General features: G+C 45.6%; 1 protein-coding gene across 1 annotated transcript in view; it reads left to right on the top strand.

Annotated features, from left to right (window-relative positions):
- Nucleotides 1-24,285, top strand: part of GALNT14 (polypeptide N-acetylgalactosaminyltransferase 14) — a gene marked incomplete at both ends in the record, with an annotated part of 213,616 nt that overhangs the window by 150,883 nt on the left and 38,448 nt on the right. Inside the window, 3 exons of the mRNA XM_080936800.1 lie at nt 12,654-12,752; nt 22,102-22,169; nt 24,187-24,252. Of these exons, the coding sequence (XP_080792926.1) occupies nt 12,654-12,752; nt 22,102-22,169; nt 24,187-24,252 (233 nt within the window). The remainder of the gene's footprint in view (nt 1-12,653; nt 12,753-22,101; nt 22,170-24,186; nt 24,253-24,285) is intronic.

Below are 24,285 nucleotides of genomic sequence, written 5' to 3'. Positions count from 1 at the left end.
CAATCACAGGAGGACAGTGTTCAGTACGAAGAGATACACAACTTAGGTTTTTCTAGAGTCACTCACTGAACAAAATAAAGGAAGTGAAATTAACATCAACAATGTATTTTATTTACCCCAAAATGTCAAGTGGTATTGTTTCAACATGTTATTTATATAAAAGCAAGCTATCAAAAAAGCTGACATTCTTGGGGGGTGCGGAATCTTTTTATGCTCATAGATAATTTCCATTCAGTCTAGGCACAGCATGTAGCCAATAGCTGCCATAGTGGGTGGACCTTAGACTACATGAACCATAGTCCAGTGAGATTCAGTCTCTCACGTGAGAAAGAACTGTTCATCTCTCTTGACACTTTGGCAAATGTGAACACCTTGCCTTTTAAACCAAGCTGAGTATCTCCTACACAATAGCAACAGAGAAAGATAAAGGGCACAGCAGGCATTATCCCAGATGCTCATGGGGAACCACATGGCCCAACACTTCCTCCTTACGTCACAGTGGCCTTGTGTTCTAACCTGTGACTCTTCTTTAGTTTTTATGGTTTGCTTGGTCTCTGCCTCCCTGACTTTGGCCCTCTTTTCCTTGTATTGACATCACCCAGTGCAGGACATTTTCCTCTGTAGCCCCCTAGGCACCTTTCTTCCAGGCATAGATTGTTTTCACCTGCTGTGTTTGGTCATCATGCTAGGGGCAGAGCTATAACTATAGGTAAGCCTGTGTTTACACTGCCACCGTGGTCAGTAGAGGAGACAGAAGAGTCACTTCACAATGCTTGGTAGTAAATTACAGCAATGGGATGAAAGGCAGAGTCCTAGAAAAAACAAGATAAGGAGAGGAGAAAAAAAAAAAACTGGCCAGACCATAAAGCAGTGGTTGTCGATTTATGGGTCATGAGCCACATGGTTGCATAATAAGTATCTTGCATGCCGGATATTTATATTACAATTCATAAGAGTAGCAAAATTACAGTATAAAGTAACAATAAAATAATTTTATGGTATGTCCTCACCACAACATGTGGAATTGTGTTAAAGGGTCACAGCATTAGGAAGGTTGAGAACAACTGCCTTAGAAGGAGACATACTTTTCACAAACACAGGAGAGGTATAACGCCTACAGAATGGATGAAAGAGCAGGTCAAGCACTGTGTGCGACTGGAATATTGGGGGTATGACAGGCTGGAGCCCAACAAAAAAGGATGGGGCAGTAAACTATGATTAGGTGTCTTGGCTGTACTTTGTGAACAGTTAGATAGCTCAGAAAGGTGCAAAGGCTGCAGCTTCGCACAGATCAAGCCAGCAGCTGCAGATCCAGCTGATTGGGAAGAGATAGAATCAGTTAGGAAGTTGCTACAGTCATCTAGAAAAGACAGGATGGGAACACGAAGAAACTGCCAGATAGAAAGATAAAGGAAGATATGTTGCCAAGCTAGGTTTAGTTAGGATGGACAAGGGGGAGAAAAACTCAGAGTTAGAAGTCTTTGCTTTAGCTTGGGCACATGGTGGATGATGAGCCAGGGCATATAGTTACATAGAGGCTGAGAGGAAGCGAAGAACTCATTCGTGAGGATACTCAGGAGATGATGCTCATCGGTGAGTTAAAGCTGGGGCTTTGGCAAACAAGTGGGCAAATGATGGCCCAGGAAGAAGGAAGATTGAGAAGAGCATAGACTAGGAGAAAGACTTTGCAGAACCGCAAAAGTTCTGAGGGGAGGAAGAATAAGAAAGTCAAGAAGATATGGCAATGAAGGAGACAAATCTCGCCAAAGCCAAAGACAAAGAACAAAGCAAGTGGTTCATAGCATGAGAAGAAAGATAAAGGCTGGGAAGATCCATTTGTGTTAGCATCATGAACAAATGGTGGGAACCTTGGCAAGGGTGTTCTCAAAGGAGGGGGTTGTAAAAAAGCCCTTGAAGGCTATGGTAGCTGATGGCATTGTGTGGATATGGCTTGTCTGTGCTGTCTCCAAGCCTGGGTGATTTAAAGAAGCTGAGTACGTTTAGTCACTAGAAACATAAAACGCTTATCTCTACTACACAGTAATCACCTTGGGTAGGTCAGTCCACTGCTATGGTCCTCTGTTGATTCATTTAAAAAAAAAAAAAAAAGGAAGCAGCTGGAGGCAATGATTTCTAAGCTGATTTATATCCCATAGAATTCTGTTTGTGGTATGCTTTACTAAATCAATAGCTCTATTTGACTTTCCTGTATATATTAGGAGAAGGAAGCCAGTTCTAGGAAGCAGCCAGGCAAGGTTTTGAGGGAGAAGTTTGCGTAAAGGAGAACCCCGCCAGAGGTTTCAGAACCTTTCACAGGCTCATAGTCATTGGTAGGGCACCAAGAGTAATAGTTTACAAAGCTAATCTAAACGTCTTCTATCCTCTGCCAAATCCTCTTGGCCCTTGTCTATCTTGTTTACCAACCATGAAGACGTCTCCCAGAAATTTTGTCTGGCAGCTCACTGTGAGGGGCCAACTAAATAGATGGCCTTCAAAGCCTTTCCTGGCTGGATATGACAAATACCAATCATGGCTTTCTTATGGGGGGGTGAAGGTGGGGGTCACAGAAAAGTTGCCAGCTGTTGGTGGTGATTCAGAAACAGAAATGGAGACAGAGGCAGAACATTTAATCGAGTCTGAGCAATAAGACCTCACAGCCTATTGCCCCTTCTCTACCTAGCTTCCTAGTTTGTTATTACAGACCCCATGGGACTCTCTTACCTTGCCAGGAGGCAGGATGTTCAGAACTGATTTCTGGGATCATCGTTCTAAGTTCTGATCTACAGCCTGCAATTAATCAGGCTGTGGAAGTGGCCCAGAAGTGTCAAGGCATAGATTTTCTGAGATTTCTGATGCTTCTGGAAGTAGATAGCTAATAAATCCAGGAGGTGTTGATATTCTCCAAAGAACAAGAAGTGAAAACCCAGAAATGGACTGGCAGAGAGACTCTTCCAAGAATATAGTGCTAGCTAAAGGAAAGGGGATGCAACGTGTTGGCCTAATTAGGGTACCTGGAGTTCTTTTTTAAACTTACAGTTCTCTAAGGCAATTAGCTTCAATGAACTAGGACATCCAATGTACAAAACAAATTCACTTCTGTCATTCTAGGAGGTCCCAACAAGGAGTGAGAAAGAAAACAGTCATTCCAGGTGGCACACAAGTGTCAGATTTCAATGCCTGTTAGACTTTGAAAGGAGCTTCTGAATTGGGGGCCATCCTAGAACACATAGTGAGATGATATCCAAAGAAGGAGGAAACAGAGGGAAGTAAGAAGGGAAGGAGAGAGAGAGAGAGAGAGAGAGAGAGAGAGAGAGAGAGAGAGAGAGAGAGAGAGATCTGCATGTAGAATCCCCAAGGACTAATATCATTTCATGAAAGGAGGCCACCAGAGCATAAACAAAGTGACCCATGGGGACTCTTGCGCCAGTGTGTTGAAGAGAGACAGACAGGATATAATTCCATGGCTCCTCCTTCAAGTACTTAGGGGAAATTGTATTTTGCTGCTGCTGCTGCTGCTACTGCCTCTGTTTCTTCTTCTTCTGTTTCTTCTGTTTCTCCTGTTTCTTCTTCTTCTTCTTCTTCTTCTTCTTCTTCTTCTTCTTCTTCTTCTTCTTCTTCTTCTTCTTCTTCTTCTTCTTCTTCTTCTTCTTCTTCTTCTTCTCCTTCTTTTTCTTCTTCTTCTTCTTCTTCTTCTTCTTCTTCTTCTTCTTCTTCTTCTTCTTCTTCTTCTTCTTCTTCTTCTTCTTCTTCTTCTTCTTCTTCTTCTGTTTCTGTTTCTTCTTCTGTTTCTTCTTCTTCTGTTTCTTCTTCCTCCTCTTCTTCTTCTTTCTCTTTTTCTTCTTCAGTAGCCAAGGATACATGTATTTATCTTTTTGTAAAATAAATACTCCAAAAAGTTTTAGCAGAAGTTCTTAACCTATAGGTACAACCCCCACAGGGGTCACATATCAGATATCCTGTATGTTTACATTATAAGTTATAATGGTAGTAAAATTACATTTATGAAATAGCAATGAAAGAATTTTATGCTTGAGGGCCATCACATGGGGAATTGTATTAAAGGCTCACAATACTAGGAAGTTTGAGAACCACTAAGTTATGACTTAAGATGACATTTACCTTCTCACAGTTTCCAAAAGTCAGGTATCTATGGTATAAGTGAGTCTCCTACTTCATGGAGCCTCCTATGCTGGCCCCAAGGAGTCATCTAAAACTGTGTTAGCTGTAAAATGATCATCCTCCAAGTTTCTTCTCATGGCTATTGGTGAGATTTGGTTAACTACAGCCCTGTGTGGAGCTCTACAACATGGTAGTGTGTTCTCTCAAAGCATGTAGACAAGGCTCTTGTAACTTAGACACAAAAGGGTGAGAAGTAATTTATCTCTATTTTCTCCCTGTCTTTTACTCCAGAGCCAGAGAGGTAAAGGAAAACACTAGCATGTGACTCTCAGGAACAGTAGGTTAACTTCCTGGTAGAGAGTTGTATGTGCCCAAGGGGGCAAGCAGGATTGGTGAGTTGGGAATGACACTTCTTGTTCTGTGTCCATCTGCTTTGACATCTTTTTCACCCGTTCCAACCCAGGACATGCCTCAGAGAGACACTGACGCCTCTTCTTTCTCATCAGCACTATGTGACCTGCAATGCTCCATGCATGAGGAAAATGGATGAAGGTAGACCACAGCCTTGGGCCCAAGTGGCCTTTCCTGAGATATATTCAGCTCCTCAGAAGGGGTGTCACCTGGATCAGCCTCCAGGGGAATGAGGAATACAAAGAGATGTGGATTGTGGGCAGACTTTGAAGCTCATTTCCACAGTGCCCAGTCAAGATCTTCCAACAAATCAACTGTCTGCTTTGGCCTACTTTTTCCATACTGAGTATGCTGAGATTCAATAACATACTAAGCAATTAAAATGTGTCCCTGTAACAGTACAGCAAGTCTTAGTATCATTTGAAATGTTTTTATGAGACAAGGGATTTCACTGACACTAAGAGAGAGACACTGCTGAGGCAGGAAGTAGGTGCTGTACGTGTTTATGTGGATGAACAAATTAATCTGCATGTGAAATCCCAGTGAAATCGACATGAAATAAAAAATTTCATGCCTTCCAGTGTATCTGTGTTGCCCATGAAATGAGATTAAAAGGAATTTCTGATTTCATACTTTCTGTGCCGTCTGGCCTTGCCCTTCTAAAGAGTTGGGTGTGAACTTAAGGGTCAGCCACAGAGGAGGCAGTTTGCATTTTATGTTCATCTCCTTTTTTTTTCCTCCTGACATCAGGTGTCCTTCCATGGAACAGAGCTCAGAGTGGATTAGATGTTCTCTGCTTGAAAAACAAGATCTAACTCCAAAAGCCAGTAGCAAACTCACTGCACTCTGTTCTGAGAAAACTGACATCCAGGAAAGGTCACTGGGCCCATAGCTGGCTGGCTCCCTCTGCCTTTCTTCTTCATGCCCTGAGAGTTATGTGAGAGTGAGGTGTGGGGGAAGACATGGTGTGTCTCTGAAGCTTCTCCTGCGCTGTCAGATGAAGGCAGAGAACGGAGGATGTTTCCCACTCCCATCCCACCTGCATGCACTTAGGCACACACAGCTCTCTCCCAAGTAACCAGCCCCGCCCCTACTGGGAGTCAAATACTTGCATTTCCCTTTATCTCTGGCTCTGAAGTCAGGGAAATGGTGTGTATAGAGATGATTATTGTCTTGACCTGGAACAAGCGTTCTCCAGAACATGCAGAAGTGTGAGAGTTAGAAAGAAAACTGGTGTCTGTATAGGATCAGGTGCCCAGGAACCATTTGACTCAGTCTTGCAATAGACACATGGTTCCCACCCAGTGAGACTCCTAGTGGGCAGCATCTCTCTTGGGATAACCCCAGAAATCACTTCCCTCATCTTCTCAGAGCCTGTTTCCCACTCCTGGGCAGATCTCTGGTTCCTAGAGATCAGTAGATACAATGTAAAGAGGTACGGGTTAGGCAGGAGTAAGGACTGGGTTTTATTATGGCACTGGATAAATCCATCAAGTCTGCCTCTAGTCTTCTTCACTGGCTTTGGTAAATTACTTAGCCTTCTGTCTGCCACCTTAGTCCTCTTCAGTCAATCATGGTGGCAAGAGCCTGGTGGATCATAAGTATCATGGTAGACAGGAAGGAAAAATGGGAGAACAGACCAAAGCCCTGTTATAACCTTTAAAGACACACCCTCAATAACCTATTTCCTCCAACTGGGTCCTCTCCCTCCCAACAGAGCAGCATCCCTCACTGGACAGCTCAGCATTCAAAACACTTCATACTTGACAGTGTATCTGTGTCACTCACGGAAGGAGATTAAACGATAAACAACATGAACGGGGCTAATGAAGGATGTGTCCATTGCAAGGCTGAGCCAAGTTGAGGGAGCATTTTAGGTTCAAACCATGACAATAGAGAGCCTGGAAAACAATAGGCGCTTCCTAGGCTACTGTGAGCACCGTACACCGAGGTGTTCCATTGGCGATAAAGATCCCACTAGTGGCCATTTAAATACACTTTGTGGGGGATATCGTCACCACCATTAGCCAGGAGACTAAGGGTCTGAGCAGGGAAATCATGACTGACCTGCGAGTCCCCTGCCAGCCTGTCTGATTCTTACTGTGCTGCCTGCTTTCCAAGCTGTCCACGCAGTGACTGCCTCCAGTCTCTCCCTCCCATTGCCAGGCTCACATCCGCTGAGCAGCTCTCCTTCACACCAACTGCATAGTAACAATAATGATGCTTTCTGTTTTAAAGTTAGCTGGCCTCTCCTATCACTCCCTCTGGTTATTATGCTCAAGCATAAAACTCTGAATGTTTATAATTTATGATCATGTATTTTCTCTCAGCATGTGGTGAGAGGAAGACCATGTGTTCTAGGGCCATGGGGACCACTAAAAGCTCCCAAACTCATTAATGGCACGAGTGACCATGACAGTCATCACGCTATCCCTCACAGGCAGCTGTAGACTTTACCATCATGTGAAATAAAATGGAAGGCATTGCAAGAGTCATTGCTTACTGGGCTGACAGGCGTGTTTCTAATGCACTGTGGTTGTCATGTTCATTTAGGTGTGGGGTGTGGGCAAGACACAGCGATTTGCAGTGGGGGTAAAGGAAGGGAGGATTAAGGCTCCTCCCATGAGCAGGATTGACCTCAAACAGCTCCCTGGAAGCACCTGCAGCCAGTGACAGTGAGCCTCCCTGAGACGGAAAGCCAGGAGGAACATTGAGTGTTGCCTTAGTTTAGGAATATCATGGGTCTCCAATGAGTCCTTCAGTAAAGAAGAGAGCGCAAAGCTGTGTTCAAAATCAGTCTGGAGGAACATGCTGTTCAGGAGCTTCTGTGGTGGATTATCTTGCCTCAGACACACACTCATCCACATGGACACACACACACACACACACACACACACACACACACACACACACACACATGTATATACACACAAGCACATGTGGGTGCACACACACGTACACGTGTCCACACACAAGCACATGTGCATGTGTGCACACCCCCCCACTTCTATTTCTCCACATAGCTAATGTTTCCCCTTAGTTCAGAAGATGACCTAAGTATCCCCCCACATCTTTCCTACTTGGCTCCTCTCTTCAATAACCCCCTGAATCTTTAATAAATCATCAGCATGCTTTCTTGCCCATCTGCTGGCGCCAGCCGTCAGTACTGGCCGCCTTTTTTCATTCCCCTCATGGCCCAAGAGACCTTGGTGTTTGATTAATCTTTTAGGTCCCTCCCATAGAGAGCCCACTCACTGTCTGGGCTGACTCTCCTAAGAATACAGCTTTAAGGATTTTTTCTTAGGCTTGAATCCATTTTATCAGTACATAGCACTTGTCACCGAACAGGCTGTGGCCCAGGTTAGCAGGTGATTCCTTTGCAGGACTCCTTGATGCTTGTGTGCTTAATGCCACTTGCCCTGAACTAGCAAGTGCATGGGACACTAGGGACTAGTACCAGCTAAGAAATCATGACACCTGGAGTGCTCTTTGGAATTCTGAGCCTTGGTTTACTTTTCCACAGAGACTGCTGTGAGTCTAGGCCCTTTGGATTACAGCAAAAGCAGGGTCGCTTGAAGAGGGATGTGAACCTGGGCATGTGAAACACCACATACCCTCTGACCTCCAAGGGCTTATGTACAGCAGCAAAGCTTCTGGGCTTCCTGGTATGAGCCCAGGCAAGGCATGTGTCCTCTGCTTTTGGACAGAGGAGCTCCCAGGCCCAGGAGCATAGCTCCTCTGCTCCAGCTGCTGCTTGCAGCCTTAACAGCTAAGCAGCTTCTGCCTCCCACCGCCAACCTCACCTCCTTTTCCACCCTATGAGCTTTGTACCTCCAGTCTTACACATAGTACTTCCCTCGGAGCACTACACAACCTTCTAAATGCTGCTACACAGTTCCTCATGTTGTGGTAAACCCAACCATAAGATTATTTCTGTTGCTTCTTCACAACTGTAATTTTTCTACTGTTAAGAATTGTAATGTAAATATAAGATATGCAAGATGTATACATCCCTTGTGAAAGTGCTGCTCGGCTCTTAAAGGGATCACAACCCACAGGTTGGGAAAAGCTGCCTTGGAGGCTGCTTCAGCTACTTTCTGTTTCCATTCCTTTAGTACTTGCCAAATGCTTTGTGTGTATTATCCACAGCCTTCATAGACATTCTGGGAAGAGAGCCTTTACCACATTTCATGTGTGACAGCATAGAAGCTTGGCAGGGGGTGGGGGATGCTATACCCTAGGGCTCACAGCCAGCTCGTGGTAAATGCAGATCCAATCTAGGCTTCAGACCCAGGTTCTTTGTACTAACATTGATGCTGCAGTGCCTGAGCTCTGCCCTCTCTTGCCTCTCATTGCTCCTTAGCCAGCATCAGCACCAATGGGGATGCCCGCCATGATGTCCTTCCAACATGAGAAAGACCCAGTTAGGCACAGCAGGAGTCACCTGCATATTTGGACTGATGTGACTGTGTGTCACCTTTTGCTGCCTTTCATAATGATCAATGAGGGGGATTTGCATGTAGGAGTTACCATCTCCACTGTCTGGGTGAATATCTAAAGATGAGGAAATCAAAGTCACAGGTAAGTAACCCTTACTATATAACATAGTTGGACCCCAGGTACTAAGAGTGCTTGCAGTATTTTGTTCAAATGGCATGTACTTGCTAAAACAGGCTATACCCAGAGCTTCTGCTTCTGCACCAGGAACTTTGGTGGGAGAGTTTGTACACACCCTGTTCCACGGAGGAGCAGGCAGTAGCCTGCCAAGGTGGGTGACTTGCTCAAGGTCTCAAGCTCATAAATGGTGTCTCAAGCCCCAGGCCAAGAGTCTGTGGGTTGCTTTACCCCATTCTCTGTCCATCATCACTTTACTCTCTGGCGTCCAATTTCAATGGATCCTTCTTCATACTTCAGGAAGTTAGCCTCTGTGTGCATGCATGGGCTGCTGGATACATTCATATGCCCACATCCCCAACTGGCATCTCTAAGGCAAGAAATTTAGTTCCCTGTGTTTGTGTTTAAATCTCTCTAACAAAGTGATATTGCTAAAGACCACCATTCTCCCTCAACATGTAACACAAATCCTAAGAGCTAAGTTCTAAGTACACAGGATCTCCAAGCATCTTCCCCTGTGGCAGAGCCACAACCTCCAGATGTTCCGACAACAGTGGTGTTCAGGCTCCCCTTTCTCTCCAAGGGAGATCAGGAGTCTGTACTAAGATCTCTGACTTACTTCCCTTTCTGTGGATATTTTGTCCTACCTACTTCCTGGTCTCAGGCTTATTCTTCCTGGAGTATTATTCATTGCTGCCCACACCACTGCCAGGGCCTTCTTCAAGACCCTCCATGACTTCAGTGATCCTGTAACCTATCAAGTAGGGACCCCAATACCACCATTCCCCCTCTCTTCACCATTGCTCCCAATGAGAGCTGTGGCTATATCCAAAGATGGACAAGTCCAGATTCTTTTCAGTAGAGGCAGGTTCCAAGCATTTCCCCTCCCCTTTTATAAGAGCTTCTAATGCCCAACAAATTATCCTGGATTAAACCAAGTGGCTTAAAGCAACAAAAGTCGTCTTCACTATGTTTATGGGTCAGGAATTGAGAGTGTCTTGTCTGGGCAGTACTGGCTTAGCATCCCTCACTAGGTTTTAGTCAGCAACCTGTTGTAGCTGCTGGCATAAGCTTGGCTGGAGTGGGTGGACCTGCTCCTGATGTGGTCCATTCATATGGCTGGCCAGCTGATAGTGGTGAAGGCAGGGACCCTCAGCTTCTATGGAGTTGTCTCTCCACAGGGATACCTGAGTATCTTCCCAGCACAGCTGCTGGCTCCCCTCCATGTGGCCAAAAAGAGGCTACTGAGCTATCATGAAGTCACAGAGTGTCACAGTCACCATATCCTACTGGTTATATAAGGATTGATAGAAGGAGGGGACTCCTCAAGAACATAAAACTTGTGGGCGGGACTCCCTAGAAGCCTTCTGGAAGGCTGCCACATATCTGAGACCATACATGATTGGGTCTTCTGCTGACCTGGTCCTGACCGTCTTTCTTCTCTATAAAGAGCAGCTGGTATACATACACTCTCCTATGAAGATGCCAACATAGATTGAGTTATGGTTCTTCCCTGGATGAACTCAGTAAAGGTGGGGATATGGTCTCACCATGAGACATGCTAGAAAAGAGAACATCTTTCATATATCTAGCATAAACAACAGGTCATTCACCTCATGGAGACTATGGAATGTTTTCCCAGAAAAGGGGAACATTTACTCAGTCTCAAAGGATTTCTAGGAACTCCTCAAGTGGTAGAAAACTGAAGGGCATGTGCAACAGCAGACAACTAGAGAACATGTGAGACTGTAGCTACAACAGTCTTAAAGAGTAAGACATGAAACTTGACTTTACATATCAGGAGCCACTCGAGGGTTCCAGCCAGAGAAGGGCCTGGCAGAGCCTTGTGGGACAGGGCTGGAAGAAGGACTATGGAGGAAGGGGCTGTGCTACAACTATCAATGCTTAGGGCTTGTACTAACGGGATTCTGGGGAATGAAGAAATGACAGAAAAGCTGGGTTTGGGTGGGTCATGGCTCTGATGGAGATGCACCTCCAGCCACATCCTGAACATTCAGCACATTTATTTTATACATCTTAACCAAGGAGGCAAACTTATTGTATACAGCTGAACAGGGAGGCAGGGTTAGCTAAGCTGGGAGTCACTGTAGGGGAGCAATTTCAGGTTATAGGCAGCCAGGAAGAAGCTATGGTTGGTAGTTTCTGCACACATTCCTTTTAGCTAAAGGATAGTCATGCACAATGTCTGTATTTAGACCATGGGGAAGGTTTTGCCATTTGCCATGAGTCTGAGGTTTGGGCATGTCTGTGTGCATGTTGACAATGCATATTCATTCGGGACTTCATTTGCTTGCCCACAGAGCTGCAGTGGGCTGGGGAGGAGTGGTGTAGAGGAGAAGACAGCTCTGAGGTGGGACTGGATGTGTCTCTGAGAGGGGATAGGAAGATGCATAGGCCATGACTTACCTTCCCCACCATTTTTTTCCTTACCTTCTCCCTAACTCTTGGCTCTGTTCCTGGGTACTGCGTGCCTATGCCATAAACATGCAGTATTTAAGCATCCAGTCCCAAGGAACCATCAACAGCATCACTAGTGTGATCACAGGCAGCATCAGTTTGGTTAGCCCAGGACTGGGGACCTTGAGTGTCTCAGACCCAGACTTGTGTGAGAATCTGGTTTAAAATGTGAGCCATATTTCCAGGAAAATTGAAAAAGCACCTTTGTACAAATTATTTACAAACAACTCCATAGGACTCAGTCCCCTCAAAGCCTATCTGTATGTCTCTGGATTTTTCAGCTAAGAGCTCAGAAAGAAATGGGAAAAATGAGAGCAAAAGTCTGACCCACCATGAACATTCTTTACTTCTCTTTCTAATGTTCCATCACCCCACCCATAATTGGGTCACCCCTGAAATCATGAGAAACAGAAGGAAGTGTGCACCCAGATGACGGCCCTTCAGTGGCATGGCCCCTCTTGGACTGCCCGTTTCCATTATTATAGTGATTCTCAGGCTGTGTGCTACAATTTTCATGGAGGCAAGATATTAAATTAAAATTACCCCAGAGGTATTAGTCATAAAAATAATCCTGGACACATGAAAGCAAGTGCTTTCTCAGCATGAGACTCATGGCTTATACTGAGGCTGTAGGGCTCTACTTCTTTGATTATGCCAGACTGGGAAGGGGTAGGGGACAGGGAGCCAGCAGTCAAAGAGAACCCACCCTGGAAGCTGCTGGTCCAGAAGTCAATATCATAAGCCTCCCATTGGTTTGGGTCTGCTCTTTGGCCAGAGGCTTGGGCAAGAAGGCAAGAATAACCCAGATTTTGAGTAGAGCCCAAGACTTGGAGTTTTGTTCCTGCAACTGTTAGGAAATACTGTATTTGAACTCATGAGTATGTAAGTGACCATACTTCTTTCTGTTTAAACTCCAAGCCCTGGGTACCCCTAGGTGGCACCAGTCATTCTCAGATGATGCCCATGGTCCCAGGCACTTAGTTCTGTTTTACTCTCTAAGGTCTTACTTGTCATCTGTTTTTGCTTGCCAGATGTTCACTGCTTGTGTATTGCACAGACCTCCCTCCCACCAGCATCATCATCACCTTCCACAACGAGGCACGCTCCACTCTGCTCAGAACTATCCGCAGGTAAGCCATCTTCCTGTCTGGGGACCAGCAGTAGCCTGGTACTTGGGCAAACTTGTGACTGTTCACTTGGCATCGTGCAGGCATGTGCCATACAGACACTAGTTTATACATCATAAGCTTTGACTCTCCTCACGTGCTAAGGAGAGAGGCCATCATCCCATTTGAAGCAAAAGATGCCAATACTGTATGGTAACTCATGGACATTCAGAATTAAGTAGAGAAATGGATAACAGGTTCTTTGCCCTTCTGTGCTAGACCATCTGAAGAACATGGGCTAGTACAGTCACAACTGATGAAGGAAGCTCAGACAGATGGCTTGCCTCTAGCTAGAATCAGAACTTGAGTGTGTCCTAGGCTGCTTATCTTGTTCACACTTTTCCTAAGCTGAGACAGTGGTGGGATGTGTGGAAAGGTGGCAGTCAATCATTAATGACTGATTTCTGGGCACCTACTGTCAGCTCCAGTCCTGCACTTCCCTGCCACCTGACACTCGGTCTCAGACATGATCCTGCATGAGATGTCTGTCCTGACCAAGATAGCCTGTGTCCTATCCAGCTTTACTATATGTTCAAGTCTCAATACTAGCCACAGGCAAACTAGCCCCAGAAAGTGGGAGAAGGATCTGACAAGGAATTGTGGCCCTTCACCCTGGGGTTCTCAGGAGACTCTAGCAAGTTTGGGCACCATGCTCTGGAATGACACTTTTTTCCTCTCCCAAACTATACCCCTTCCTATCCAGTCAGGCTGCCTCATTCTCCCTCAGACCCCTAACAATAGCTCCTCTAACCTAGTAAGGGCATGCTCATCTCCAGACAGACTTGGGCTCTTGCCCTCAGCTGGAGTGATGTCAACAGAGAGAAGCGAGACTTGGAAGTCCCATGTCAAGATTACGTAGCACAGCACTAAAGTTCCAGCCAGTGCCCTAACTTTGAGTCCTCTCAGCTGCCTGAACTAAGAAGGCAAGACAGGGGATGATTTAGCATCTGTGGTGTGGTATTGGAGCTTTAGATGTCCAGTCAGAGCCTCCTCAATAAAGTACACATAGAAGCTTCCTGTTTGTTTGTTTGTTTGTTTTTTGTCAACTTGACACAGGCTAGTGTCATTTGGGAAGAGAAACCTCAAACGAGAAAATAGCTCTATCAGATTGCCTATATGGGGTACATTATTATTAGTGTTGTTGTAGTGTGTAATAGTATTCATATTATCATTATCATTATTAACGACTGGTATGGGAAAGCCTAGCTCACTGTGGGCAATGCAACTCCTGGGTGATGTGAGAAAGCAGGCTGAGAAATCGATGAGAAGCAAGCCAGTAAGCAGCAGTCTTCTGTGATCTCTGTGGCAGCTTCTGACTTCAGGTGCCTACCCTGACTTCCTCTCAGTGATGGAATGTGTCCTGAGCGTTACAAGATGTGGTAAAGTTTCCCCTTCCCAAGTTGCTTTTTGGTTCATGGTGTTTTGTCACAGTAATAAAAACCCTAACTATGACACTTCATGTCCCAGAGACATACAGTTTACTGGGCATCATGTGGGAAGGTCGTCTGGTATACAGAGAAAAAGCAGGGGATTAAACATGGATGTGCCATAGCAAGTATGAACAAAAACCTCCCCTTCTTTACATCCAGTAGACAGTCTTCTTTCTTCCAAACCTATGTGCTATGGCAGTGGGGAATTCTGGGTAGAAGGAAGCAAGCTCAGCAGCAGGCTTACTCCAAGGGGTCATACATCTTATGTCCACATGTTGAATGTCTACTGTCTAAGGGCCAGGGATTCCCTTAACAGGAAAGGATCTACCCATGTGTAAGAAAGCAGTTTCACCTGCACTCCACAAGTCTTTGGTACATAATGGCTGTTTCCTCCAGCCACCAACCATGGCCTAGCTTCTGTATTTCTGTATTCATCTCACAGGACCCTCAGTTCACATGTCATTTTCCAATAAGACAAAGGTTCTTCATACACTATACTACACTACACTACACTACACACACACACACACACACACACACACACACACACACACACGTGTTCCAGTGTCACCAGAGTGTCACTATAGATAACAAAGTGCCTTTCTGGTTTGCAAATAAATGTAGGCATACAGAGGGGACAAGGAAATAGTGGTTTCTAGAAAGACTCCATCGGAATCTCAAGGGTGATCTTGTTTTCTAACTGAGAGTGATAAAGGCACAAGGCTTAGGTCTTGTGGGAGCATCATGGGAAGGATGACAACCTTGATGAATTTGGGGAATTCCTCGGGCGGGGAGGAAGCCCTGAGGCACTTACCATGGCCAGTATCAGCAGATCTTTCTAGGGTGTGAAATCCATGCTGTCTGTCCTATACTTCTTGGAAAAACTGTAAAATCATCACCTCCTATAGGATTAAGGAACATGCATGCTCCATGACTTTATATCCCAATCCTTTCTCCTCACTGGTAATATCTTAGACCTGGGGACGTACTTCACTTTCCAGGTGAAGGTGGTTAGGAGTTTAGTCTCTGGGGTCATGTTTGTCTAGCTTCTGCCTGTAACGACTGTGTGACCGTGGGCTGAACCTCTCTGCCTCGGTTTTCCATTCTGCCAAACAGCACCTATGAGCACTACTAATTCTCTGGGGTGGTTTCGGAGGAAACCGAGTAAGTGGTGATAGGTTAGTGGTATCCTCTGCAGGACTGAAGGAATCACATCTATGACTATCAAAAGGAATTTACTAAATTAATTTACAAGATCAGGGCCCCATAGTCCAACCATACCAATCTGTCAGCTAGAGAACCAAAGAAACCAGTCCAAAAAAGTTGAAGCCTCAGAATAAAAGGCAGGGGTGGGGAACATGGGTCAGAAAGAAAGATGGCTCAGTTAGTAAAAGCACTTTCCACCAAATCTGGAAATGAAGTTCAATCCAAAGGTCTCACATGCTGAAAGGACAGAACCAACTTCTGAAAGCTATCCTCCATATAAGAGCCATGGTAGGTAGACACACACACATACATACACTTACACACACACACACACACACACACACACACACCATGAGAGCACACACATGCACATGTACACATATACACTCAAATAAATAAACAGATGGATAGATAAATAGATAGATTGGTAGATGAATGCAGTCATGTTAAGAGGAGGTCAGTGTCACAGCCCCAGTCTAAGACTGAAGTCTACAAGACTCCCTGGAGACAGACATACTAATATGATGACACACTTAAGACTGAAGACACTGACATTTGATGTCCATGGGCAGCCATATGTTTACCCACTCAAGGGGAGTCAATCTGTGTGCTGATGGGCTTCTTCCTTCCAGTTTTTATACTGTCTGAGCCCCGGCCCAAGGTATGGTGCTGCCTACACATGGTTGAGCCTTCCCTCCGCACTTGGATGATTCACATGGCAATCTTTCCAGAAACACGTCTATAGACATGCTCAGAAGATGCTTTACTAATTTTAAAGGTGTCTCACAATCCCTCCAATGGGCCTATCAAGATTAATCACAGCAAGCAAAAGACTGGGATCTATTGTTGGCACAGGGGAGGCATTGGTGTGATTATGAGCCTCCAGCCCTGAGAGATAGCCATGTTCTGATGTGGTGGCACTCCAGTGTGAGAAGATGCCAAATTCTCTTGGAGGGCTTGCTAGAACATGCTTCTTTGGGCTCCAGCCTCAGAGATTCTGACTCAGTGAGTCTGGAATGTGGCCTGGGAATTTGCATTTCTGACAAGTCCCAGGCTGTGGCAATGCTGCTGGCTCAGGGCTCAGACTTTGAGAATCTCAGCTACGCATCATGTCTGCTGCTGTTAGTAGTTTCAATAATCTTATCTTCAGTGCCCACATTCCAAGAGCAACTGTCATGTGCCAGGCATGGTGCTAAGGATGCTCACAAAACTGAGGAAAATCATGAGGCTGGAAGGCTTGGTTCTACTGACTGGAGCTCTCCTGCAGACAAGTGGATGCCGCCCAGACATGTACTTAGACCCAAATCTGTCTCACTTCAGAACAACTACACTGTTAGCAGGTCTCAGGTCTTTTTTCAACTGGTATTTATGGAACATTTGATAAAACCTGTCTGCATATAGCACAGTGGAGTTCACAGAGCAATTTCAAATACATTTCCTCGTTTCAGATGCACAAAAGCCTGTGAAGTAGGTCAAGTATTAATATCACCTGCTTTTACAAGAGGAAGGTAATTACAGAAGGAACGAAGGCAGGGAGCAGCCCCATGCGGGACTACAGGGCAAGCAGGTTGTAGGGCTTACTTGGCACTCCTCAAACTACCCTGACGTTATCCTGGGGCCCCACACAGACCCCATAGTTAGATCAGAGAACCCAGGGGAGCAGGAGAAGTCATAGATGCTATTTGTTGTCACTGCATGTTGTTTGAAAAAATGCAAAATGAAACAAGGAAAACCCTCAGCCTGCCCGGGCCCTGGGGAAGCAGGAGGATTTGCTCTGCTGAGGGGCAGCAGATGAGAAAGCTGGACTGGAGAGCCTGTGGAAGGGGCTTAGGGAAGATCACCACAGCCAAGGGTTGGATGACAGGAACTGGGGGAGGGGGGAGTACTGGAAGTGTGGCTTTGTGCAGGACCAAGGCCCTGGGCTAGACTTAATCTTCTCCTTTTCCAGCCACCTCAGGTTCCCAGGGTGCATGCTCTTTTCAGGCCCTCCCAGTCTAGAGGCACTTTTAGGGGGACCAGACCATCACTTCAATTGGTCTGTCACCAGAGGCACAAGCAAGCCAGGTGTTAGCAGGAAATGGTCTAATTAGCACTTACTGCTGACGTTTCTTTCCCTTTCTGTTTTTTTTTCACCCCCTCTGTTTTAAACCCTGGACATTTTTTATTCGCTAATCATCTCTCAGTTCAACCTGCTCAGAGCTACACACGATTTACCCTTTGATGTTCACAGAAGAGAACTCTTGAATTTCAAAGAGCTGGCGGGGATTTGGGGGAATCGAATGTAGAAGCTCCAGTGTAATCAAACCTCATTAGAGGTTATTCTTCAAGCAGGTTTTTTCCCTCTGTCTGCCTCCCTCTCCCCTCCTGCCCTGATTAGAGGGCTGGTGGTTGGGTTTGCTGTGTTTTCTTCGGGACAATCACAGTGAGCGATCTCTTCCTTCCCACCACTGTATTGTAGAGGCTGCGGCTTCCTTCCTTTGCCTGTTCCCCACCTCTCCATAGACAGTGGCAACTGCCCTGCCCTGGCTTTGTGTTGGGGCTCCTCTCTCCACCTTACACTAGTTGCCATGGTGAGAATTGAGGTTTCCTAAATAAAGGTAGCCCCGCCCCGGGCGAAGTTTCTTTCTCAAAGAGTGCATCCTGCATAAAAAGGGGGCTGTGATGGAAACCCAGCTCAGGCAGATCTGAGAAGAGCAATGCTCATGAAATCCACTCACCCCCACTCTGAACCCCCTTCTCTGCTATACACAGGATTCTGGATGTATTGTGCTGGCTATTGTAAAACCTCACCTGCGCCCACTCTCAACCCCTTTTTATGCTATGAAACCATGACATTTGGAGATCCTCAGAAGAGTTCTGAGACCATGGTTAATACTGAAAGCAAGCCTATGCTGTAAGGAAAAAATGATGGGGCACCAATGAAAGGGAAAGTCACTGAAAGGAAAAGTCATGGGGCACCAATGAAAGGGAAAGTCACTGAAAGGAAAAGTCATGAGGCACCAATATTGTGAAAAGATGATGTACCGGGTTTCTGGTACCAATGTTAGGGGAAGGATGAAGAGAGTGGGGATCATATGGCCCTTGGAGGTGCGGTGAGGCCTGGAGGCAAGGGAGATGCCTCTGGGGGGTCCATGTTGGGAATCCCTTCCCCCTGAGGGACCAGCCACAGGACGGTATAGTACAGAATAGAGTTTATTCAGGTCATGGGAGAGTTAAGGGGGGGTGATAGAGGCGGTGGAGGGAGAATAGAGAATTAGAGGCAGGCCATGAGCATGTGGAGAGAGAGGGGGGAAGGGAAGGGGAAGAGGAGGGTAGGGCTGGGAGAGCAAGAAAGTCAGGAGGCAAGAGACGCCAAGAGAGAGAGGAGGGGGCAAGCAGCCCCTTTTATAGTGTCAGGTCACTGGGGCAGAGCATACCTGGCTACTGCCAGGTAATTGAGGGTTGGGGTTTATAGAATCCCAATATGTGCCCCTTGTCATGTCTAGTGTGGGATGTCAGTTTAATGAACAAATCATCCAACGCCTGGCATAATAAGAATGGCTATGTTCTATTACCACGCAGTGCAAATCGTTACTAGGCTCTCCGTTCATAAACCCAACCCCATAGTTTCCCTATATGCCAAAAGAAATTAAGAAACAGAAACCAGTGAAGGTGAGTGGAGAGGCATAATTCCCTCCTTACCATGCCTGTGGTCATCTGGTAATTTATAGAAGCCTAAGAGACTAATACTACAATATATTGTAAATTTAGCATATAGGTGGGTTTACCTATTCTACTCTGGGGCAAAGGGACTCAGCACCCAAGTTACCCTCACTGTGTCAGGTTCTCTATTAACAGAGATAGTTTTTAGTCAGATCCAGCCTGAGGAAAATGCTGTATGTGTTCCATCCTAAAGATTCTCTAGTGTGGAGAGTCACACAACGGTGGGCCCAGGGTGGGAATTGGCCCAGGCTCTATGCAAGTCTCAGTCTTGATCACAGAAGCTTCTTTTGTCATAGGAAGTCTCATGTACAGAGACTCATGACCAGTCAAAATGAGAAGTAGCTTGAGAATTCAACCCCAAGTGGACCATCTGTGTCAAGCCCCTTTCCCGAGGCTCAGGGATCATGACCTCACAGGGGCATGGTGGGGGGAGAGCGTGAGAGTCAGAAGAGGGGGAAGAGTGCTGGGAAATGCTGCACCTGACAAGGACATTGCACTCATGAGCTCATAAGGCTGTGGTCCCCTGCACAAGACCAACTCAATGACAATTCAAGCCAAGCATGGTCTAGGGAAGGGCCCACAAGGCCCCACCCTTCATGGAGGTGCTGTTGGCAAGTTGACGGCTGTTGGGAGAGGTTTGTCCATCCTTGGTGATGATGGCATCACCCCTATGTGAACATGAGCAGCACTAAATGGACTAAGTGAATGACTGTAAATAAAGAAGGACAGTGAGGTGACATGGAGTTTGGAGGAGAACATTTGAGTACTTGAGAGAGCTAGAAGAGGAGAACGAGGGTGTGCATACAATTTATTTATTCCCAAAGAATAGATAAAAAGTGTTATTTAAAGAAACACTGCTAAATAGCTATCAGCTGTTGGAACTTTATTTCTAATCCAGTGAATAGTGAAAAACAACTTTTCTATGGGAAATTATTTTACCATTCTTATGAGTAAAGAAAATGCAGATTTAGAATTAACAAAATAGTCTCAAGTTGGCAATGAGGAAACTAAATCTGTTTAACATTTTGAGGGAAATATTAAATAATATTTTTGTATTATTCCCCTCAGGGGAACATAATATTCCCCTCAGGGGAATATTCCCCTGAGGGCCAGGGAAATAGCTCACTTGGGAATTTGCTTGCTGCATAAGCTTAAAGGCCTCAGTTCATGTCTGCAGCACCCATGAAGAAAGCCAGGGATGGCTGTGTGCACTTCCTCAGTGTTGATTCTGGGAAGTGAAGACAAGAGGACCCTTGAGGTCTGCTGGTCAGTAGTTAAGGCAAATTGGTCAACTCCATGTTTAGTGAGACAGCTTGTCTGCAAAAGAAGGTGAGAATAGTTAGAGTTATCTTTTTTAGCTAGGGTTTTATTGCTGTGAAGAGACACTATGACCATGACAACTCTTATAAAGGAAAGCATTTCATTGTGTCTGGCTTACAGTTTTATAGTCCATTGTCATCATGGCCAAAAGCATGGCAGCATACAGGCAGATGTGGTGCTGGAAAGGTGGCTTATAGTTCTGCATCTGTTTTGGCAGTCAGAAGGAAGAAAGAATAACATGGAGCTCACCCCCAGCATCACACTTCCTCCCAAGGCCATACCCACTTCAGAAAGGCCACGTCTCCTGAAGCCCCATTTCCTGTGAGCCTTTGGGGCTATTTTCATTCAAACCACCACAACACCCAACACTGAACTTTGACCTCTACTTTCATATGCATGCAAACACACACACACATACACACACACACACACACACACACACACATACACACACACAGACACACACAAATGCCCAGTATCTAAAAGAGAAAAGAAATCTCAGGGATTTTACGGATTGGCACGTGTGAGGTAGCATACCTGTTCTGGCCTGGTGGAATTTTGTACCTAGTTCCATCATTTAATAAAAGCAGGGCAGAAGTTGTTTGTATTCTTAATTTGGAGGTCAGCTTGAAGCTGGGATTCTCTGTGTCTGTTAAACACTAATTCAGTGATTGTCTGATAGCTGGAGGGTGAGTCACAAGCAGCTCTCTTTAGAGTGTTTTCCTCTCTCACCAGGGCTTCTACTTTGACTTCAGGGTTACAGGTGTCACACTAGCTGCCAGTGTCAGGAAGGGAAGAATGCTGTAAGAAGCTTCAGCTAAAATCTTGTGAAAGAATCTCAAGGAAGAAACAATTAATTCTCCCTAAGATTGGAGAGCTGTTGGAGAGGAAATGACATCTGAACTGGTCCTTGTGGGCAGTGTAGGGCCATTTCAAGGCCTTGAAGAAAAGGCTCCCAGTAGTGAACACGCAGAAGAAAATCAGGTTGCAGCTCCAGGCAAGGATAGCTGCGAGCAGCAGAGGTGTGGATCATGCTGAGGGTATAGGTTTAGGTAGCAGAGGCACAGTGGGATTTCATCTAGTTTTTTGTGGCCACATAGCCATCCACACTATTGGATATGCATCTTTTAAAGGTCACTTGAAGGCCACCAGGAAAACTGCCTAGGGCTGAGAGGAGTTGGAGAAGGTGGAAGCAGTAGTGATAAACCAAATAAAAGTGCACAAACTGAAGTGAAGGATAGTGGGATGTGCCTATTGTCCTGTACTTGAGAGGACAAGGTAGGAAGATAAAATGTTCAAGTCTAGTCTGGCCTATACAGTAAGGCCTTGTCTACCCACCCATAAAAGGAGGATGAACCAGAACAGACATGGACAAGGTGATAGTGGTTTAAGTGTAACATCCAAATAGAAATATTAGATTGGAGTTTGGGAAGAGGGAGGGATGTCATTGTACCACCTGGGTTTTGTCTGAGTGGGTCATTGGGCAGCATATCATTTCTGTGATAGAGAAGGCAGATTATATCCTCAGTGGGAGCAGGATGACCAGGCATCTTTTGGTGCCCTACATCTTCATTTTTTCTATGCAATGATATTTTAAAATCGAGTTGGTACATGCATTTTGCAACTCGTAGACATAATTTCTCTTCTTCCTACAGTGTATTAAACCGCACCCCTATGCATCTGATCCAGGAAATCATATTAGTGGATGACTTCAGCAATGACCGTAAGTACCATTGATTATTGACAATGGAGTGAGAAATGTCTGGTCCTAGCCACTGTGTACAAGTGGAGGGGAGCCCACTAAGACTCTAGAGGTGAAGGGAAGCCATCTTGGGTAGCAGACATGGAAGACTGAGTGTCTATGACTAAGCATCAAAAGGCGAGGAGATTTATATTTGAGAAAAATTTTGGTGCTCTCTGCTCTTAAGTTTTTGAGAACTGAATTAGCTAAATGTGTTAGATTCCTGCCTGGGATAGTTGGGGAGTGAGTGTCCATATGTGGATGAGTGCATGTGATATTTGTGCCATTAGCTTCTAACATGTATTCCTGGATAAAAGAAGACGTATCACACATTCAAAGACCATCATTAGAACCCAAAGCCCTGTCAGACTCCTGATCTTGATGCTGCATTAATGGGCCCGTCTGAACTGAGGCTGCATGCTCCTCTCTCTGGGAGACCTTGACATTGAGATCCCCATGGAACATCCCAACACACATCTATGACAGTGTGAGCCTTTGGGCCATTCTACCCACTGGTAATCATCAGCTCCTGTGTCAGGATCAGATCCTGTGTTACATCTCTTTAGTTATTTTATAAAAGAACCCAGAGCCCACCCAGATTTACTCCTGCGATCCAGTTTCCCATATAAAACATGCTGGGGTCCCTAAACATCCATTTAAGTCTCAAAGTACAACAATTGTAGAAACTAGAATTCAAGTATCAGTGGTGCCGGCTCCCACTGCTAACACCCACTGTCCTGTCTGTGGTTCTAGTCAGTCAACCATTTCCAGATGGAGCAATCTCTTCCTGGGAGAGAGACAGGTGGGTGGTGCCATGGACAGAACTACAAGTATTAGGAAAGCAACCTCCATCCCGGCATAAGTGCTGGGAACAGGTCACAGTGGCCACTCCTACATTGACACCTGCTGCATACGCACTAGAAACACACACAAAACAGTCTAGACTCCTCGTGGAAAAGCAGACTGTATGTGAGGCTCTGGGTCCTAAGATGTCCACTAGTTTTGTAGCCCAGTGGTCTCTTCTCCTTGCCTAGTGAAAAGCTTGGGGTGGGGTTTACTCCTCATAGGGCTAGCTTGGTGCTTTAGAGTAAAAGGAAGTGCTGGAAGGTCTCCTAGGAACAGGATAGCCTAGGGTAAAAATGAACCGGAGAGCCTGGGTTCAAAACCTAGGTCTGAGACTTTCTCATTCCATAGCCATGCAAACCTTTAGCTTCATCAGGTCACCTCCCTTGCCTGTATAAAAAGATGACTACACACATATATATGGTGTGTATTGAGACCTAATGTATTACATTCAGAGCTCTCAGAGTAAGATCATGCCAGGACAAGCCTGTAAGAGTCTGTCTTGTTGCTTGATAAGAGAGAGTCCTGAGTCAAGAAGAAAGACCAAGGTCTGTCAACAGAACCCAAGTGTGAGGCTACCAGTCTGGTTAGGGACGTGACAGGCTGGTGTGATTGGTTCAAGAGATCAATAGGCAGTGGAACTCTTACCCAAAAGGCCTTGGAGCTCCTGTTGATCAGGCTGGAGACCAACCACCCATTATCAGCTCTGTTGTGCTAGAAAACTCTATTGGCTGATCTCTTCATAAGGAAAACCCCCATGTTCTAAAAAGCAAAGTCCAAAGCTGTTTTCTCCCATTGCTGACTTCCAGACATTTTAAACTAGACTCAGTGTGGTGAAGAAAGTCTGAATTAATAACCCAGTGGTAGGTAGCAACAGATTGCACTGGGAAGACCAGACCAAAGATCTACACCCGGACCATTTTCATGAAAGCATGCTGGTCCTGCTGTGTGCTGACCTATTCCAAATGGGCCTAGCTGAGGTCACTTTACTCAGTGATTGTCAACCCCTTCTGTGACTTAGAAACACCCTGGGTTCAGGACCAGGCTCTGCAGTCAGGATGGGGAGAGCAAGTGGGTTTACCTTCCTAATATTTCCAATTCGCTCATACACAGTCACATCCCAGGTGCTCACTAAGCATGTCCTTTGTCTTTGCAGCTGAAGACTGCAAGCAACTCATCAAATTGCCCAAGGTGAAGTGCTTACGCAACAGTGAGCGGCAAGGTAGGTTGAGCCATGGAGCGGAGCAGGCATGAG

The sequence above is a fragment of the Micromys minutus genome, assembly GCF_963924665.1.
Source record: "Micromys minutus genome assembly, chromosome: 1".
In the NCBI taxonomy this organism is placed as follows: Eukaryota; Metazoa; Chordata; class Mammalia; order Rodentia; family Muridae; genus Micromys; species Micromys minutus.
Note: the sequence above shows the minus strand (reverse complement) of the source record. Positions and strands in the feature narration are given on the sequence as shown.